This window comes from Podarcis raffonei, chromosome 2, assembly GCF_027172205.1.
Source record: "Podarcis raffonei isolate rPodRaf1 chromosome 2, rPodRaf1.pri, whole genome shotgun sequence".
Taxonomy (NCBI): domain Eukaryota; kingdom Metazoa; phylum Chordata; class Lepidosauria; order Squamata; family Lacertidae; genus Podarcis; species Podarcis raffonei.
In genome coordinates, this window is record NC_070603.1 from 78441305 (window position 1) to 78462684 (window position 21380).

At 41.0% G+C, this 21380-nt stretch overlaps 1 protein-coding gene across 2 annotated transcripts in view; it reads left to right on the forward strand.

The window, feature by feature from the left end:
* The window catches only part of ATG7 (autophagy related 7), a 96204-nt gene extending 75423 nt beyond the window's left edge, over positions 1–20781 (forward strand). Inside the window, exons 12-13 of one of the 2 annotated variants that reach the window (XM_053377658.1) lie at positions 18953–19023; positions 19740–20781. In XM_053377658.1, the coding sequence (XP_053233633.1) occupies positions 18953–18985 (33 nt within the window). In that variant the 3' untranslated portion in view covers positions 18986–19023; positions 19740–20781. Of the gene's footprint in view, positions 1–18952 lie in introns of both variants that reach the window. The other variant, XM_053377659.1, reaches the window with a different exon arrangement.
* The last annotated feature ends 599 nt before the right edge of the window (positions 20782–21380 follow it).

Here is a 21380-nt window from a genome sequence, read left to right on the forward strand (position 1 = left end):
AACAGTGCTGTGTTATTATCTGCCAGTCCTCCTTTCTGAAAACTTCTTGAGGACACAATTAAAAACAATTAAAAAATTAAAGACTTATGCCAAAGGACGGCTATAAGGTGCCCAGGGCACCTCTTTCCCCGCCCCCCAATGTCCAACTCTCATCCCATGATCAATTGATATCAGAAGTCATGAGCCAACAGACATTGCACCACCTGTTCAGTTCTTAGCATAGGGTTGCTGACAGAGCTGCCTCCATTCTATTGCTAGATCTGGATTGAAATTGGACTAACATGATATTTCTCATCTGAGAAAACCTGGGGAGTGACTCAGGGGATGCAGAGTGTGAAAACTGTCTGTCCCGCTTTTGTCAGCAGGGGCTTCAAAGGATCCCTTTTTGTCTTCAGAAGAACAACTCAGGATCTAATACATTTATAAATACAACACATAAAAAGGTTTATGTCTTCATTTGTCAAGATATTGGCTTGTATTCATATGGCATTCTGAAAAACATCAGCAACTCCTAATTATGTAACCATCTGAACAATTCTGTAGCTAATTTAGTGTAGTTTAACATACTAAAGTTTGAAACAATTGAAATTGGCTATATTAAACTATATTATTTGGGCTCCAAAATGAACTTTCCATTCCATATGACCCAGTTCTAGCAATAACGTAATTGTGTCTGCTCCTAGTTCTTCTCTGAAGGCTGAGCTGGGTGATTTAACACAGCAATGAGGGGGAGAGTGTACATGGGCTTGGTGCTTCCAACTGTGTCATGCAACACCCTATTCCAGGAAACGCCACCCTCTATTGTTTCCAAGCCCTTGTGCACATTACCTAATTTAATTGAAAAATTGTGGTGTCGACCGGAATAACGTCTTCACGAAGGAAGGGAGCAATTTAAATTTGTAGATTCAAAAATATGTACTTGGGGAAAATATGCATATATTTATAATATGGGATTTACAAAATGGGGATTACCGTTATTAACCACAATATGCTGATGACATCAAGCTCTGTATTTCATATCTGATTAGCCTGGAGTAGCTGTCTTGGCCCTGAATCAGTGCCTGGAGGCTGTGGTCAGATGGATGAGCCCTGTTCAGCTGTGTACGTTTGCCACTTTTGGAACAGGTACATAGTGACTCAGAACTCCCACCAAGTCCATTCCTTTTTGTAGGATAAGCAGGTGGCAGTGCTAACCTGCAGTGCTTTCCTTCAATTGAACTGGCATGCCTTTGTTCCAAGTCAATACACAATCCTTGCATAGTTCCCTGTGTGTCTGCAACCTGAAGGGATGGCTACTCCAATTCGCTCTACATGGGATTGCCTTGGAAGACTTTCAGAAGCTGCAGTTAATACAGCCTGACATAGACAGGCACAAGTCCTGTGCCAACTTCCCCATGAGGGGAACTCAATTCAAGGCACACAGGTATTGATCCTTACAGCTCTTCATGACTCAGATGTGAATATAGCTCAGAATGACATTTCTCCCACCATGTGACTAACTGCCGGCTGAGATTATCACCATCAAGGGCTCTGCTCCACGTTCCTTTCCTTGAGCAAATTTGGAAAAATGTGGTACAAATGTTTTGTTTTGTTTTTAAAAAGCTAAATAGGTTTGAAAACTCATGTAGCTAAGAAAATGAAATGTGAGCCTGGAAGTTCCTAGCTCAAATCTCACCTCAGCCATAAGCTTGCCAGGTAACCTTATAGCAAGTCACTATGTATCCCTCTCGTCCATTTTGCCATACACTATGGAAGGTAATACAATACCTGACCTACTTTACAGAGGTTTTATAAGGATTAGTCATGTAACTAAGCCAGTTCTGAGCATTTGAGATGCAATCTAGAATGCTAAATACGGTGTATAAGACAAGGTTTTTTGCTTTAAAAAAATTGGGGGTCGTCTTATACACAGAACATGGGCATCTGGGGGAATTTTTAAAATATTTAAACATATGTCTGGGATTTTGGCTTGGGCAATCTGAGGCAGTCCCTCCTGCTGCCGTCCCCCCTCCCCCCCAGGCTGCATGCTGGCGACTGGCCCGCCTCCTGAAGCCCCCGCTGGCTCAACCACCGGATCGAGAGCAGCTGCCTCAGCTACCTCTCCTTTGCCCTTCTTTCCTTTTTTCCCTCTTCCCCTCTCAAACTCCCACCCTGCCCCCGGCCTGCTCACCAACTTCCTCAGCTCAGTTTGCTCGGTGGCATGGCCCGATGCTGAGCAGCCACTGCCTTCCCCCAGCTCTTCCTTGGCATCCTGCTCGGGAGGCTGCTTCTCCGCAGCAGCAGCTGCCACCGAGGGGGAGAGCGTGTGGTGCCCCAGTCGCTGCCTTTGCTTCTGCAAATGCACCTCATGCTGGAAACTTTGAGGGTGATTGCCCCAAAAAAGATCAACAACTTGCCGCCGCCAATCATCCAGATTTTCACTTCTATTTTAGGATTTCATTTTCTTATTTTTGGGTTCAAAAAAATAGGGGGAGTCTTATACATAGTTTTTTGTTTTTTAAAAAAAGCATACAGGCACCTCCTGATTTGCGTGGGGGCTGTATTTTGGATCATTGCGTAAATAGACCCGTTACATCGTCTTCCACGTCTGAAAACAACCTGTGCATGCATGGTCGCACGGTCGCAAAATGGTGGTTTCCTGTAATCTGATTCCCATGCACCATTTTAATTGCTTGTACTGGAATTCAATGATATTGAACAGGAAGTAGGCAGACTGCATTGCAATCACTGGTACTCAAAATGGGTGCGGTTTTTTTCAGTGCAGAAAATATTGCAGGGGGTTGACCTTCCAATTGTACAATTCTGAGTCTATGAGATGCCATAAGTAACTTGCATTACCAAATCCTATTCACATTGTTTCCTTTTTTGACATGCTGCCTTCTAGACTGTTCAGCGTTGTAGCCACCTAGTGTAGTTTTATAGAAAGCTAGAGCATAAAATCATCATCTTCATAACTTTTTACTTTTTTAAAATGTCCATAATGAAGTTGTAGAACTAACTGCATTCTGGGGGATATATCAGTATGTAATTTGAGGTGAAACAATTTGTAAAGGAAAATGAATTTCAAAAGGTAGGATTTTATCACATATGAGAATATTTCAATACTGGCTGGTAGTTTCTTCACCTGTAAACTTGGAAATAAATGTTATGATCAGAAAGCTATGATCTCATCCAAGATGATGGAAATCAAAAGCTTGGCAAATTAAGTCACACATCATTCATTCATTGAGATCACAGAGAGAGAGAGATTATAAGGAAAGTACAGCTTTAATTCTCCATAAACATGTTGAAACAAGACTTTAAAGAATATTAAAAACTGCAGGGTGACCCACACCCAACAAAACATCTGCCAGAGCAAAGGAATATATGAAAACTAGAATAAATGGCATGGTCTTGTCACTAACAAACCTCTTTTATGAGGTCTGTTTTTATAAATCAGTTGCTGTTAAGTAGTGTTGTTGGGATAAAATTGTACATGGTGGTGGTATTCAACTATGTAAAATAGAATTATTTAAATTGAAGATTGTAATAATGGTAGTTTGTGGTTTTGTGGGGTTTTTTCATCCTTTTCATTACATTGATGGGCTAGATTTTAAAATGTTTAGTTTGAGATGAAACTTCTCAACTCTGAATTTCCTAACAAAGGATTCCCCCCCCCTTTTTTTGGTATGAAAAAATTCTCAAATAGGGGTTGGAAATTGGATTGGCAGAGCAGAGTTAATCCTTCCCCATCCTTCCTCCTCAAAAAAAAGCTTCTATTTTTATATAATATACATGTAGTACACCAGGCTGACTTCCATCAATTGAAATCACAATGTAAAATTCTATTGGTTAGATAAACATCACACAATAACAACCCCAAATTAAAACTTTAACAACAGTATTATCAAACTTAAAAGAGCAGGCACATCAGATAAAACACTGTTCTCCACAAACTTAGCCTGACAAATTAAAAGCCTTGAGGAATTGAAAAAGTCTGAGAGTTGAAGATGGAGCTATCTGAAACTCAGGGGGCAAGATGTTCCATAAAACTGGTGCAGCTGCTAAGGAAGGCCTTACTTCTTGTCCCAATCAACCTTACTGGGCAAGCAGGCTGGTATGGGAGGAGGAAGTACTTCAGCAAATTAACTACCCCGATTTACAAAAAGGTTTATTGAAATAACCCAGGATTACACCATGGCTGGGGAATTTGTGTGGGATCAATTCCAATCTGTTACCTCTGAGGATGTGGACAGGCTGCTTTGGATAAGTGAAACTGACCACCTGTCTCCTTGATCCTTGCCCATCCTACCTAATAAAAGCAAGCCGGGAAGGGCTGAGCGATGGGCTTCGCAGGGTGGTGAATGCTTCTCTCTGTGAGGGAGCCTTCCCTGACCCGCTGAAAGAGGCGGTTATTAAACCGCTTCTTTTAAAAAAATAAAAATCTTTAGACCCGGCCAATATGGCCAACTATCGCCCAGTCTCAAATCTTCCATTCTTGGGCAAGGTGATTGAGCAGGTGGTTGCTGAACAACTCCAAGCACGCCTGGAGGATGCGAACCATTTGGAACCATTTGGACTGAAACTGCCTTGGTCACACTGGTTGTTGATCTCTAGCAAACTAGGGACAAAGGTGAAAGCTGGTTCCTAGTTCTGCTGGATCTCTCAGCGGCCTATGATACCATTGACCATAAGATCCTTCTGGACCGTCTAGAGGAGCTGGGAGCTGACGGTACTGTTATACAGTGGTTCCGCTTCTTCCTCCTGGGCCGTGTTCAGAAAGTGGTGGGGGGGGGGATGAGTGACCCCTGGGCTCTCACTTGTGGGATGCCTCAGGGTTCCATCCTCTGCCCCATGCTTTTTAACATATACATGAAACCGCTGGGAGAGATCATCATGGGGTTTGGGCTGGGTGTTCATCAGTATGCGGATGATACCCAGCTCTACCTCTCTTTTAAATCAGAACCAGTGAAGGCAGTGAATGTCCTGTGTGCCTGGAGGTGATTGGAGGATGGATGGCGGCTAACAGATTGAGGCTGAATCCTGACAAGACAGAAGTACTGTTTTGGGGGGACAGGGGGCGGGCAGGTGTAGAGGACTCCCTGGTCCTGAATGGGGCAACTGTACCCATGAAGGAGCAGATGCGCAGCCTGGGAGTCATTTTGGACTGACAGCTGTCCATTGGACTCACAGCACGTCAATTCTGTGTCCAAGGCAGCTGTCTACCAGCTTCATCTGGTACGCAGGCTGAAACCCTACCTGCCCGTGGACTGTCTTGCCAGAGTGGTGCATGCTCTGGTTATCTTCCACTTTGACTGCTTCAATGGGCTCTGCGTGGGGCTACCTTTGAAGGTGACCCGGAAACCACAGCTAATCCAGAATGCGGCAGCTAGACTGGTGACTGGGAGTGGCCACCGAGACCACATAACACCGGTCCTGAAAGACCTACATTGGCTCCCAGTACGTTTCCAAGCACAATTCATAGTGTTGGTGCTGACCTTTAAAGCCCTAAATGGCCTTGGCCCAGTATACCTGAAGGAGCGTCTCCACCCCCATCGTTCTGCCCGGACACTGAGATCCAGTGCCGAGGGTCTTTTGGCGGTTCCCTCACTGTGAGAAGCCAAGTTACAGGGAACCAGGCAGAGGGCCTTCTCGGTAGTGGTGCCCACCCTGTGGAACACCCTCCCATCAGATGTCAAAGAAATAAACAACTATTGGTCGGACTTTTAGAAGACATCTGAAGGCAGCCCTGTTTAGGAAGGCTTTTAATACTGGATGTATCATTGTATTTTAATATTCTGCTGGATGCCACCTAGAGTGGCTGGGAAAACCCAGCCTGATGGGCAGGGCATAAATAATAAATTATTATTATTATTATTTTATTTTACATTGTGGCAATGGGAAAGAGGAGTTGATTAACCTGAATGAGTGCAGATATAAAAATTGAAAACTAAGCATTAAAAAATTGCCTGAAGGGTGGGAAACAGTGGGACTAATAAGTGTGTGTGTGTGTGTGTGTGTGTGTGTGTGTGTAATTCTTTATAATTATAATGATTCTGATTCAGTTGTGTGCACTAATTTCATAATAAGAATATTGTACAATAAATGCAGTATGCCTACCAGTTGTAGGCTGCAATCTTCATAAAAGTAGCAGAGCTGCAACTAATCTTTGTAAATACTGTATTTGGATTTATTGCTTGAACAACTTGCTCACCCTGATCCTATCCAACTTCTTATACCTGAGAAAGCAAATAGTGCAACCAGAATGTTCAGAGAGGTCCCAGTATAGCCCATGCAGCTCATTGTCTACCTGTTTGTTACAGCAAAAAATTGTTGCCCCTAATACTCAGCCCTTATTTTCAAGTTTCAACAGGAAAATGGAGAACGATGTTTTTTATCCACAGTACAGCAAAAAGTTACCTTTTCCCATCTGAAGGAAACATTATTTACGGAGTTCCCTTGCTGCGTAACTTCCTTTCGTAGACTACACAGCAAGTGCCCTGGTTACATTGGCACAGAACTGACCAAAGAAAAGGCCCTGAAAACAAAACTCCCATCTTCTGACGATAGAATAATTGTGCTGAACTTGTTCTGTAATTACTGCCAAAGCAACAGTTACTAAATCCGTCTGAAATATAAAAAGGTAGAAAACCTTGAGAGATGAGATAAGGCTTGTGCTTTGATTGGCTAGGAAAGTTTCTGTTCACACTTGTCTGGTACTACTTACAGAGCTTTCTCTCTTTGTAGCCAAAAGCATTTTGTCATGTTGATACTGGCAGTGCAACCGCTCTGATTTTAAAACTGTATGAAAGAACTTCTTTTATCATTTCTAATATGTAGCTCCAGGCCAAAACAGACACAGCAATATTAAAGCACTATGTTCAGAAGTAAATTCCCCCCTACACAGCCTTTGGGAATATGACTTCAATAACGAACTCTGAAGCCGTCCTTTATCATAATGACAACTGTTGATTTTCCTGTAATTGTTCAGCTGAGCTCCCACTGCTTGTCACCTAATTAGCCATCTGGCCATCCGTCCTTCCAGGATTTTTGTTTAAAATTGTTCGCTGGTTAACACCCAAAATATCAGGAAGATGTTCCCTAATATCTCTTGATGTTCTTGGACAAGCCAAGGACAAGCCTTTATAACTGCACCTGCAAGCTGTTAGGAAGTCTTAGTGGGGGGAAATTAAAACAAACCAAACAACAGCTTCAAATTATTGAGGTTTTAAAACCATACACCTAACATTGACTTTGTTGCTCATAAAGGAATAAATGCAGTCATGGTAAACAGATCTTACAGATGCAGATGTTAGTGCATAGGGATTCTGATTGCAAAACTGATTATTTTGCTTTTCTTCCAAAGACTTAATTTTTTAAAAATACTTTATTGTTATGTTTTGTGAAGATAGATGCCTCTTGCAAGAATATTTATATTTGTATCAAAATATTCTTGAGATTTGCTAATTTAGAACAACCATTAATTTCTGTGAGATGGATTCAAAATCCATGTTGAAATAAATGGAGGTTGTACAGCTTCAGCAGTTGATGACTGTGTCCTAAAAATATCTTTCAACTAGTTACGATGCCAAAGACAAAATTAAATGTCTCTTTAAATCTCTGGTTAAAAGTAAAATGTTGCCACTGTGGAATCTCAGGAGACCAGTTTGTGTACTCTGTAACGGCTGGCAAGTACAGTTAAACTTTCTTCATCCTCATGCTATTAATACTATGTATTCTTTTTTACCTCTAAACTTCAATTGCTCGCACCAAATACAGCTTCCGTTTCTTAGCAATTTCAGTAGTTTGTAGGAGTCTCTAATTGTTAGGGGTTTCCTTCTGAGGAAGGCAGCCCATGGGATTGTAGGATGGATGAATTTTAGGGAGGTGCCTCTCGTACTTAGGTTGTGGGATGCGGGTGGCTCCGTGGTCTAAACCACCTAGCCTAGGGCTTGCCGATCAGAAGGTTGGTGGTTCGAATCCCTGTGACGGGGTGAGCTCCCGTTGTTTGGTCCCAGTTCCTGCCCACCTAGCAGTTCAAAAGCACATCAAGTGCAAGTAGATAAATGGGTACCGCTCTGGCGGGAAGGTAAACGGCTTTTCCGTGTGCTGCTCTAGTTCGCCAGAAACAGCTTAGTCATGCTGGCCACATGACCCGGAAGCTGTCTGAGGACAAATGCCGGCTCCCTCGGCCTATAGAGCGAGATGAGCACGCAACCCGAGAGTCTGTGACTGGACCTAATGGTCGGGGTACTTTTACCTTTACCTTTAACCTCTTAGGATTGCTTTCCTTTCAGAGAAGGAGAGGAATTTGTTAAAAAAAAAATTTGGATGAACTCTAATTGTTTTGTGTTTGGGGCATATACGGAGCCAATTGTCAGTTTAGTTTGGCCATCTAGTACCCCTTTAGGAAAAAATGAATCTGCCTTTTTTGTCTTTTAGCACTGTTGTGGCTTCAAAATTTAGGTTTCTACTGAGAAGGTCCACCTTTGTAAAAAGATTACAACACCAGGTTTCCAAGCCCATACCAATTAAAATTGGACTAATCATACACAACAACATACTCCAGAGTTAAGTAACTTCATCTGTGCCCAATAACAAAGCAAATTAACATTTAAACAGGGAATCCCAAGAGGGCAGGTATCCCAGACAGAGTGGCCCAGACAGGTTTCAGAATCAGGAAACTGAAAATAAGCAATCTCCGTTAAAGCTGCCTACTTTGCAAGCTTGGCTGTTTCTAAACAGTTTAGGTGATGTAAAATTGAAGCCAGAAATGTCAACTAGCCAAAATGGTAGTGAATGATTATGTTGACATTTGGGGGGAAAATGGAAAGGAGGGTTATTGGGTAGAAGTGAAGACCAGATCTTAATTTGAACAAGGCAGAACTTGCTATAAAAACCTTTACAAAGCAAGCGCAACAAAATTGTTTATGGATCTCACAGCACAATATCTGGGTTTACTCAGTGGGATTTAATACCAAGAGAAACGCTGTAAGTACATTCTGTATAGGTTTGCCTGTCACAAAATCTGATGTTTTCTTGTCCCCAGGCAAAAATATTTTGATTTGTCTAGCATTGCCAATGGTCAAGGATGATGGAAGTTGTAGTTTAAAAATTAACGGGGGGGCACTGAGTTGGCTACCCCTGGTCTAAGTCTTTACAGCAGGTCTTTGCCTAAGCTGGAGTTGAATGATGACTTAGATGAATTCTGTTGGTTAACTAAAACAGAATATACACATTTTGCATTTATTTCTGTGTTTCTTGTTATTATAGTTGTGTGTGTGTGTGTGTGTGTGTGTGTGTTTAAATCCACTTTTTAAAGGGGTGTTTTCCATTTCCTAAAATTCCTAAAAACAGTTTCTTTAAAAATTGGTTAATTTTAAAACTGTTTCCTTGGCTTGTTTTGTAAATGGTTAGCTGGCCTGGATAAATGAATTCTGCACTTTTAGTTCTTCCTAAGCAAGAGATGAAAATGATAAAAAACCATTTAACTAAATAGTTGTGTGTAGCTGAGATGGGGTTAGAATCAGATGCGCATATATGGAGTTGAACAGCAGAGTATATCTTTTTAATGGACAGTGTAGCAAGAACTGGCCAATTTACACAAAACAAGATCTATATTTAGGGAAGTGAGTTAAATGGTGCCAAAGTAAAGAAAGAGATGATCAGAGCTGTTCTTGTAGCCTGTTTACTTTGGACTGAGGAATTTGCCAGCCCAAGGCCTTGCATTATAGCTGTACAGTACAATCTTGTCTCCCTGTATTTAAATCCAACACATTCACAATTTCTTCCTGAAAAAGCTCATGACATGGAGCAAAACAAAACAAAATAATAATGATGATAATTTACACTTCTCCTACAGACATGCATTAGAGGGGGGAAACAGAAGATAAGCACCTTCTCCCCCCCCCAACATACACCCCTATCTTCCCCTTCCCCCCAGCTGGGCATCTTTGGACCACTTCACTGCCTCATTCACTTCTTAGTTGTTGGGCTTAGAAATCCCCCTCTAGCAACCCCAGTTAGGGTAAAGGGCTTAGGAGTTATTGGCCCTGGTAGCCTTCATGATGAGCAGGAATTTACTCCTTATTAACCCAGTCCAGAACATTTTCAACTCCTAATTCGACTGACACTAATAATGCATGCTTGCCCATTCTACTAGGCAGTTATAGAGGTTTTTCCAGTTGAGAAGGAACAGCTAATAAATCCTGCTCTTAAGATCTATGTGTCAAAGAATATTGCACAAATGCTTTACGGTGCTGAAATTTGGGAAAGTGGTGTCAAATCTGAACTAGAAGTTTTACAGAATTAATTTATGGGGGGCTTCCTCCTGGGACTCAGCTCATCTTAGTGCTCAGTTGGATACCCCCTCAATAGCAGCCAGAATTGATCCAGCTTATCTTGGATACTGGCATAGACTATATGCCTTTGAGGGACCATATTCTCACCTAGCTCTGCTATTTGGAGCAACTAAGGATAGGAGATTGGGCACAAAAGTGTCAACATAAACCTAGGGCTTATAATTCCAAATATCAATATTTATCCTTTAATAGGTATGAATTTAGAAATTGGGTCTTGAATCATGGTGCCATCCAAGACAGAGCATCCATTATCACTGCCTGTTATTCTATTTGGTACCCTCAAATTAAGGACAACCACTCAAGGCCTCACTACTTTGAGAGGCAGACTTGGGAAGTGAGCAATTATTCACCATCATCATCAATAATAATTCACAGGTTTCTGCACACTGGGTTGATATGTGCATTGAGTCACCCACCACTACTCCCAATATCCTTCCCGCTCACTTACTTTCACTTCAGACCCCATTAGTGGATTGAATTGGTTGGTAGAAGCAGCAGTGTCTCCTTGGCTCCAAGCTTCAGAGGATGGCAGGAGGTTTTTCTTCCAGGTGGCACAGCTCTTTAGACAGCAGCTTCAAATTGCAGCACAACAGACAGGTTTCCCTTGTCCGTCTTCTTTGATTGGAGCTGAAGAGTGGGCTGGAGATGATCCCTGACTGCTTTAGAGTTCTGGTCTTCAGCTGGTCTTCAGCAGTGGCTCAAACCCTGATCAAAGGTGGGTTGCAAAAGGAGCGCTACCACCATGCAAATACTGTATATGGTAAATATATGATCTCCAAACACATGTTTGGATGAAAAGAGGGTTCTGGGTCTGAAGAGGCTGATGATATCTGCTTTAAGAGTGGCAGTGAGGAGGAACCTGCGGGCCTCCAGCCATTGTTGGCCTTCAGAGTTGTGCAACAGGGTGCCATGTCCTTAAGCATTAAATGGTGCTTGTAGTACGTAAAAAATATATAGAAAGTTGTTTTCAAAACCTTAGTTATTCAAAATGGCAATTATGCAGCATTATTAAAAGGTGAATGTTGTGCTGTTAGCCTTCCAATGAGTAGCACTATGCATAAACCACAGCCATGCCTTCTAATGTGCACTCATATAAATCACATTGTCTTCATTATCTTCTGTTGCCTGACTTTTGGGGGTTGTGTTCAGATAAATAAACTAATAATTTCAACTCTTAGTCAAGAGATATATTTAACAGTCATAAGAGCACATTATTCTGAACATTAGGTTCCATATTTTTGTAACAGTTTGGAGTAAATTTAAGAAAGAATTGAGGGCATTTATGAAAGAAGGGGCCAGGAATCTTACTTGTACTATATATCTGCTGGCTGTATTAAGATGCTTTATGGAGAGAATTCATTTTGCAGCTTTGCGGCACAGTCTCATTTTGGGAATGCGCTAAAGATATTTGCAGCCCTCGATTCATATTACAAAAAGTAGCTTCTCACACCATCACTCACACTGGGATTAGTGTGCTCTTTCTCTAGTCCCTGTTGATCCCATAAAATGAATGTAATTGCATTTGTATAATAGCTTAAAAAGATCAAAGTAGGTCCCATAAGGGGAGACAGTGTTGAGAGCCAAAACAAGCTGTTTGGCTTGTAAGCAATTGGAAGCCTTTAAGGTACTGACTCACATCTGCAGCATACTCTGCAATTCTGACTGCTCTATAGCATATGTTATAGCACATGTTGCTGAAGAAGTCATTTCTGCTTCGGTGAGTTGAAGAGAGGAAACGTCAAATTCTTTAGATACCAACGCCTTTATCTCCTCCTCTCAGGTCTTTAGAATTGTACTGTGCATGAGTTCCTCTTGAAATCACAATAACCAGCACTGGACACCTCCCTTGTTTTAGGATGAGTTTTCTTTTGTGGGAAAATAGTTTGCAACATTTACAGTTTTCTCATAAATACATCTAAATATTACTTGACACTCAAGGAAATCTTTAAGCTTTGTTCACTTCTCTCTAAAGGAAAACATTTCAGATTTAATTCAATTTTAAAATGTTGGCTAGATTAGAATTATACAGATATTGCTTCTGGAGAGCACAATATTGGCTACTTAGGGTAGCCAATATTGGCTACTTAGGGTAGCCAATATTGTGCTCTCCATAAGCAATATCTGTATAATTCTAATCTAGCCAACATTTTAAAATTGAATTGGGAGGGGTGGCTAACACCCCAGAGGACAGGATCACACTTCAAAATGACCTTGACAGATTAGAGAACTGGGCCAAAACAAACAAGATGAATTTTAACAGGGAAAAATGTAAAGTATTGCACTTGGGCAAAAAAAATGAGAGGCACAAATACAAGATGGGTGACACCTGGCTTGAGAGCACTACATGTGAAAAGGATCTAGGAGTCTTGGTTGACCACAAACTAGACATGAGCCAACAGTGTGACGCGGCAGCTAAAAAAGCCAATGCAATTCTGGGCTGCATCAATAGGAGTATAGCATCTAGATCAAGGGAAGTAATAGTGCCACTGTATTCTGCTCTGGTCAGACCTCACCTGGAGTACTGTGTCCAGTTCTGGGCACCACAGTTCAAGAAGGACACTGACAAACTGGAACGTGTCCAGAGGAGGGCAACCAAAATGGTCAAAGGCCTGGAAACGATGCCTTATGAGGAACGGCTAAGGGAGCTGGGCATGTTTAGCCTGGAGAAGAGGAGGTTAAGGGGTGATATGATAGCCATGTTCAAATATATAAAAGGATGTCACATAGAGGAGGGAGAAAGGTTGTTTTCTGCTGCTCCAGAGAAGCAGACACGGAGCAATGGATCCAAACTGCAGGAAAGAAGATTCCACCTAAACATTAGGAAGAACTTCCTGACAGTAAGAGCTGTTCGACAGTGGAATTTGCTGCCAAGGAGTGTGGTGGAGTCTCCTTCTTTGGAGGTCTTTAAGCAAAGGCTTGACAACCATATGTCAGGAGTGCTCTGATGGTGTTTCCTGCTTGGCAGGGGGTTGGACTCGATGGCCCTTGTGGTCTCTTCCAACTCTATGATTCTTTGATTCTATGATTCTAAGTTTAGTTCATCGTCAACAGACATGTAGCATTTCATATACAAAAGGAAGGTATGAAACCTTTAATATGTCATTCATTCTTTTCTTTTTTTAAAAAAAATTATAATGTTCAGGAGTGGACTTCTATCTAGCAGGAATGTTTTCTGCTTGAATAAGCATCAGTTGAATAATCTTGCTAGTAAATGTGTCTTGAACATAGAATTAGCATTGATACTGTTAAGTGAACAGTGGAGAGCCATAAAGGCAGCCTTTATTACATAAATAAGAGTGTCATGACTGAGTATACAGTGGTACCTCAGGTTAGGAACTTAATTCGTTCCGGAGGTCTGTTCTTAACCTGAAACTGTTTTTAACCTGAAGGACCACTTTAGCTAATGGGGCCTCCTGCTGCTGCCATGCCGCCGTAGCACGATTTCTGTTCTTATCCTGAAGCAAAGTTCTTAACCTGAGGTACTATTTCTGGGTTAGCGGAGACTGTAACCTGAAGCGTATGTAACCTGAAGCGTATGTAACCTGAGGTACCACTGTATATGTATAAATGAGACAAATCATTTATACTCCTGAGGGATAGCTCAGTTGGTAGAGCATGAGACTCTTAATTTCAGGGTTGTGGGTTCGAGCTCGACATTGAGTGAAAGATTCCTGTATTGCAAGTCGTTGAACTAGATGATCCTCATGGTCCCTTCCGTTCTATGATTTTATGTGCAAAGTGCACATATCAACATGCTGTAAGTGACAGATGCACTTCAATAAAAGAAAAGTTGATTTTGTGTTGTAGTTGTTAAATTAAAAAGATTGTAATCAAGAGAGAAAGTGGTGGGAGAATAAAGATACAATTGGTTATATGTAATTGGCATCCAGGTAATAATTCAAACCCAGCAGATGATGGCCTGGTTTGCACACAACGCTAAGCCAAAGCAAGGCTAAATATGAATGCGCAAGCAATCACAGTAAAATGGGATTAACACTAAGCCACACCACGACTTCACTCAGAGTAGCATAGCAGCAGCAGGAGGACTGGTGAGCAGAGAAGCACCTGCTGCTTTTACTGTGAGCATAGGTGCCACTTCCTAGGGGCTGAGGCACTTTGGGACCCCCAATGTTTTTTGAGGTGGCTGCCCCCCATTGTTCCCAGGGCAGAAGGGGGCATGGTCCTGCTTCGGTGACTGACATCTCACCACCACTGGCTGGGGCAACTTCCTCATCCTTTCCTTGCATGGCAGTGGGAGGGGGACGATGGGGGCCACCACATTCGATTCCTCCCCCTGGCTCCTTGTGATGTTGTGCATGTGGTGTCAGGATGTCATGTTGGGGCCCCACAATCTTTTTCAGTAGTTAGCATCTCTGACTGTGAGTATTCACATACTTATGTATTCACACTTTCCCATGGTTTGGCTTAACATTCCATATTCACCAAAGTATTGTTGGCATCCTTCTGCCTCGAGAAGCAGTGGAGTATGGCTCGGTCGGGAAGGTGAAGTCAAACTGCTCCGCCAGCTCCCCACAGGGTACCGTATTTTTCACCCCATAGGACGCACTTTTTCCCCTCCAAAAATGAAGGGGAAATGTGTGTGCGTCCTATGGAGCGAATGCAGGCTTTCGCTGAAGCCTGGAGAGCAAGAGGGGTCGGTGCTCACTCTTCAGGCTTCAGGCAGCTATCTGCAAGCCTTCAGAGCACTCCAAAGGCTTGCGGACAGCAGCCTGAAGCCCGGTGAGCACTGCAACAACTCCCACTGCGCTTGCTGGGCTTCAGGCAGCTATCCGCAAGCCTTCTGAGCGCCTGTTCTGGATAGCTGCCTGTTCTGGGGGCTGGGGTCGGGGGAAGCTTGGGCTTCCCAGCCCTGCAAGCTCCGGGAGGGGCGGCGAGGTTGCGCGCAATCTTGCCGCCACTCCTGGACCTGGGGGGGAAAATAATTTCCCCCCCTTTATTTCCCCCCCTAAAAACTAGGTGCGCCCTATGGTCCGGTGCGCCCTATGGAGCGAAAAATACGGTATTTTGAATGTGGAGAAACAAGGTCTGCATATTTAGCTGCAAAAATTCCTAATGAAAGAATCTTTAAAAATAAGGGGAAAGAAAGAAGATACGAAATAAAGGGAACACATGTTGAATTTGGAGTGAGGAAATTTGTAAACTTGGGAGTAAACTGATGCAGTGGAAGATGTACAGAAGCTTACCAAGTTGAGGAAAGGCACAATCATCTTGTTAGCTGCTGTACTGTTAAAAACCTGCAGAATTTTCACGAAGTCTGTTCTGACATTGCCTTTAATATGAATGCTACTCTAGGCAGTTAGTTCGCCTGGTAACAACCTAATACACCCTTTCTCTTTATCATTTCATTTTTTTTATTTAAAGTAATATTTATTGCTTTTAAAGATTACAAAATAAGTCATTTTTACCCATACTGCCTGGACAGTGAGCGGCCTTGAGCTGGCTGTGGTTGGAGATGCAGAATTCTGTGGACCTTCACCAGACCCTGCAATGCACTCCTTATCATCTTACTTCAGAAGTTCCTATACACAAAGTTTTAGGAACATGTAATGCATGAAGAGAAGAAAATGCTTATTATAGATTTATTCTATATTAATAAATAATTTTGTAATATACACATGCCCTCAACCTTACATTTAATTCTTTATACTGAATTGCTAAAGTTTTCTTACTCTTGATATATGTTTTTCCACTTCTGCTTTAGTTAGTAATTGTTTTCAGGCAGCTTTGTTGCAGGAAGCAGGTGAAAAGCCTTCATTGTTCCACAGAAAAACATTTGCTTCACCTAGAATTGTTTTTAGCTGTGAATGAATAGGAAAAGAAAGGGTAAAGCCCTGTTTTTATCTCCTTCCTGTTGTACAAGATAATTTCACACATACAGGGGTAGTAGATACATAGTCCTGCATGGGCTTAATATGAACCTGAAATTTAAACTCCCAAGTTAATATTTAAAAGCCAATACATAACTGGAACATTCATGTATTCTGCTCAGGTGTGTACTTTTCTTACAGACTAGCCTTAATTTGACATTGAGCTTATGATTTCCCTGTTCATGATCTCTCCTGAAATTATGTCTAGCTTTGCCTCAGTTCTTTCTCTGATCAGGTTTTCTTCGCTACCTTACAAGCTTTACTGAAGTCTTTACCAGAGGTCAGCTGCCAACCACTGACACGCTGACTTCTGGTCTTCAAAATGACAGCTGCTGAACTCTTCTTCCCCACTTGGAATCCTCCTTAGCTTCTGCCTTCTGTTATTTCAGCTTTAAGGTGTTTGCTGCGTCATCTGTTGCCTATAGCAACAGTGATTTATCAGTTCCTATCCCCTCTCTGGAATCTTGCTGCTGCTTAAGTTGTTTAGGAGACAGTGAAGAGATATATCAAAGGCTAACCCTTTTACAGCGCTTAGCCTGCCCTTTTATTCTCTCCAAACAGTTGCCACATTCTCACTAATATGATGAACCCAATTGGCCTAGAACTATGGACCAATAAATTTGAATGGAATGTCCCACAAAATGATCTGCTATATTTTGACCTTTTCGTATTCTACTGAATCATATAAAAGCCAAATGTGACAGCAAATTGTTGTAACTGAAACCTCGCAAGTTACATAGTCTTGAGCAACAGCATCAGTTTAACTGCCTCTTGCAAACTACCAACTGAACCCCAATATGGCAGCTGTAATCCAGTAAAATCTGGGGAGCACAATGTTAGCTATGCCCACATTAGAGAACGGCAGAGTTGGCAGATTGCAAGGTCAGCCTTGAGTATTTGTTCTATTTGCAAAGTCTCTTCGTACCTAGTTTAGATTCTTTGGTTACTGTAGGGCAAGCCTTCCCCAACCTAGTGCCTTCCAAATGGTCATTCTGGCTGGAGCTGATGGGAGTTCCAGTTCAAAACATTTTGAAGGCACTAGATAGAGATAGGCTGCTGCAGAATCTTGTAACTGAAAAGGCAACAGTCTGTTAAATCGAGAGGTTTGTCTAGGTTCAACCTCTCCAAATACAGCTTTTTAAAACCAATTCTTCAAAACTGAATAACATTCCCATCCAGGGAATTTCATTCAAATTCCAAGAGAGCCCAGCTTTGGCACCAAATCTGAAGCACACGTAATCCTGAGTACTCCCTCTACAATAGATACATGCATGTAGTTTAATAGTAAAGTAGCACTGTGGTTTAGTAAATACAAGCTCCCTTTTGAGCACATCTTTTGCTTTTGAATAATGGTTTGTATGTGTTACGTTGATTTCTTTGTACTTCCTTACTTAACCGTATTTTTTTTAAAAAAATATCATATTTATACTGTATAAAGTGTCGCTTGGGGGTGTACAGCTAACAAAACCCCCGCCTGCAAACGATCAAAGCATGGAACTAAAATATTAAGCACAAGAAAAATACAATCTTTCTTTTCCATTCCTTTTTGGCTTTCACACAGTATTTCCAGCTGGGTACGTGTTGCCATGAGATGAAGTGGAATCAAGCATATTGTAAGAGAGCACATTGTTCATCCGGATCAGTTCCATTCTAGAAAGGAAAGTTAGCAACTCGTACTTTCAACAAGACAAAAGGGAGGATTCCTTATGGATTATGAGCCTCGCTGCCTCCCACCCCCATAATTTCCAAGGCAGCAGGCATAACTGGCAAATAAATGTGCAGGCAAAGTGAGCGTGAAATATCTACTTGCATTGATCAGTTATATTAATTCATACAGTATGAACAGTTTGGGAAGCTCTGCCTTTTTTTGGATATGTATGTGCTATAGATAAAAAAAACTAATTTAAAGGATTTTCAATATAACACCTTTAATTACCAAGCTACTTGTCTGAAACAACATTACAGATCTAATAAGTTTCCATATGAAGAAAAGAATCCTGATTCTGTCAAGTTTTTAAAAGTGGATTACACTAACTTCTTTCTTATTGTTTGTGATAATTGGCATATTTATCTTACATGTTGGACAGGATGATTCCCCACCCGCCTCTTTTCTCATAAATCTTCAGACTGGTTTACCTTGAATTTAGAAAAATATTGTTTTGTGTTTCAGCTTGGTTTATGTATCATTCTCATAGCATGCCCAAGCATATTGGATAGCCTGCAAGTAGCTTCCCCAATCTTTTTTTTAAAATAGTGCCTCTTGGTAGTTTCGCTTCCCTCAGAAGTTTAGGGGCAAACGTTCTCTGTGGCAGGCCTAAAATTGTGAAATTCTCCCACCTAAGAGGTATTTCTGGCTTCTTCCCTATATAACCTACAACAAATGGTGAAAATACACTTTATCCTGGCCTTTGACACCTGAGATGTGTGTTTTTAGGGCCCACTCTATTCCTGTGACTGTACTGTATTTTCATTCCTGTTTAAAGTTTTAATTGTAAATTGTTATAACTCCCTGGTGATGGTTGGGTAAAAAAGTTAATAGTAGTAGTAGTAGTAGTAGTAATAATAATAATAATAACGTAAAAGTTCTGGTATTTGCTGCCTCATAATTTAATGTAAGAAAGAGGCTGTCTATGTTATGCCATACCTGAAATTACCAATTGTATAAATGATATGAAAGAGCACTGAAGATACTGAATAGCATTTTTCTTCCTTTTTCCATTTCAGATCTGGGACATGAGCGATGATGAAACACTCTGAAAGCTCAGTGAATGAAGAGAAAGATGACCCACTTCAGGGTGTGTTGGTCTGGTTTTTTGGTCAGTCGTATGACAAATTAATGATTGCTTACTTAACTGTGGCTGTTGTAAATAGAAACACTTACGGTGCACAACTTTTATTGGGATGGGACAGTATTGCAATTCAAGGCACTTGTACTATGAGTGTAATTTCTCTTTCTATTGTGTGTGAAATATATATATAAGAGAGTTACAATTAAAATCTCTCTATTTTTTTCAGCTTCTAAATATAGCTTATATTTAAAATACCTCTGAAGAAAACTTCTTTGTTTATTTTTCTCCCAGTTTGACTTTTTCTTTTAAGTAAACATTCTGAACAAATTATGCCTTTTGAAACACTTCAGGGATTTATGGCCAATGTATCCTTGTCTCTGAGGTAGACAATAAGAAATTAGTCACATTGAGAATAAATAGAATGAGAGGGTCCACATGTTTAGTTTCTCAAAAAGACATTTCCTCTGGTTGTTTCTGTATATGGCAACACTCTATATATTCTCAACTTTTAGTGCCTTTTTAAAAAATGGTAGTTGATAACTCATGATTTTCTTCCTTCCAATACTAATAGTTCATCTCTGCTGCCTCCATAGCGAGGTGATTGCCCACCAACTCCAAAACTATGCCACGAGCCTCTAAAGTATAATGAATTTAAATAATAATAAGGAAATCTATGTTATTTACTGTTTTTAATACAAGTATTATTTTATCTTCTTTGTCAGCACATAAACAATGAAACAGCTATGCAGAATCTTCATGCTAGCATTTTGTTCCCTTTGCCATTGGACTACTTTCCCAAATCGTATCTGGTTGCAGTCACAAATCTGGAGAGGCTCAAAGTAGCCAGATTATGGCATATCATGTTAACAGCATACTTTTAATCTGTATATTGCTCACTGAATCTTGTCTCTACTTGATTTCTTATTTCTACTAATTACGAAACCCCTGTTTATTTCGTCTTACGTTTTCTATCTAGTAAATTAATCTAGCTCTTGGGAAGGGGTGTGCATTTTTTAAAAATCTCAACACTTAGAAGCTGTACGTTAGCAATAGCAGAAATAGGAAGTACAGTTCTCATGTGTATGCAAGTGCAATCTTTTAATTTAAAATAATGAAATTGCATAATGGCCTTCAGGCACTACTTGCTGAGGAAATTCAACATCTCTGATGACAGACTAGAACTCTACACTGGGAAAATTTAGTGCTCCGCAGCTTGCACTGAGTCACCAGCACAGACGTCATTTGTAGATAGTGAAACAGGAAACTCTGTTTTGAAATTCTACAGTCTTGATTAGCTGAGAGTCCAAAACAGCTCGGGGTCCCAGGAATACTCTCCAATGAACGTCTGTCTTGACGCTTGGATTATCAAGATTGAATTTGTCAACTCTTTTTCCCCTCCGAGAGTTTTAGCTATATATGACATTTTAAGCACAGGGTAATACGATGTTTCCTTGCTTAGTAATTCCAGTAACTTAGAGTTGTATAAGACTGAGCTTGCTTCCTGTACATATGCTTCCCAGATGTCTGTGCTGTGCAGAAGTACTCCACTGTGACTTAGAAAACCTTCTGTTGTTTAACTTTATTGTGTTTTCCTCTCCCCTTACAAACCAGAATGGCGCTCTTGCTTGCTTGCTTGTACGCTTGCTTCTAGGTGTTTTTTCCCCCCTTTGTAAAATGTTTTAAGCACTTAATTGAGGAAAACATAATGAAATATTTTATTCTAATGAATGAAATGTACATTAAAAGAACTTCCAAGTACTTTTACTCACTGCCTTGTTTGCATAGATAGACTTCTGGCACCACCATCTACTGTTGTCGTTTGATAATGGAGGAAGTTGAAATTTGAGCTCTGGGGAATGAATGGGTGTGTTTTTGCTGGCATGATTGTCCAAAAGTAAAAGTCTTGATTATTATTCTTATTTTGTCATAACAATGGAACCAGGAGTCATACAATTAAGCTGAAAGGTAGGAGATTTCAGGACAAACAAAAGGAAGAGTCTTTTTTAATCATCCCCGCTCCCACAGTATTAAGTTATTTGCCCTAGACCAAAGGCCTTCATACTCTCTGCCTCAGTCTGCACTAATGTTGCCAAGTTAATTGTGTCTTCATTTAATTATCATTTTACTTCTAAAAAGTATTACTTAACCTAGTTCTTTCCTGCCTGAGCAGGTCACAATAAAATTTCAAGTTCACAATACACAATAACATTTTCATACACATCCAGAAATACAAAATCAGCTAAAACCAGCAAGATAAGAAAGGCCTGGGCACACAAATGCATTCTTGGCTGACATAAAAAATTCAGGAAGGGAGGGAGCTCCATAATGGTGGGGCCACTGTTGTGAAGGCCCTGTCTTGTGTT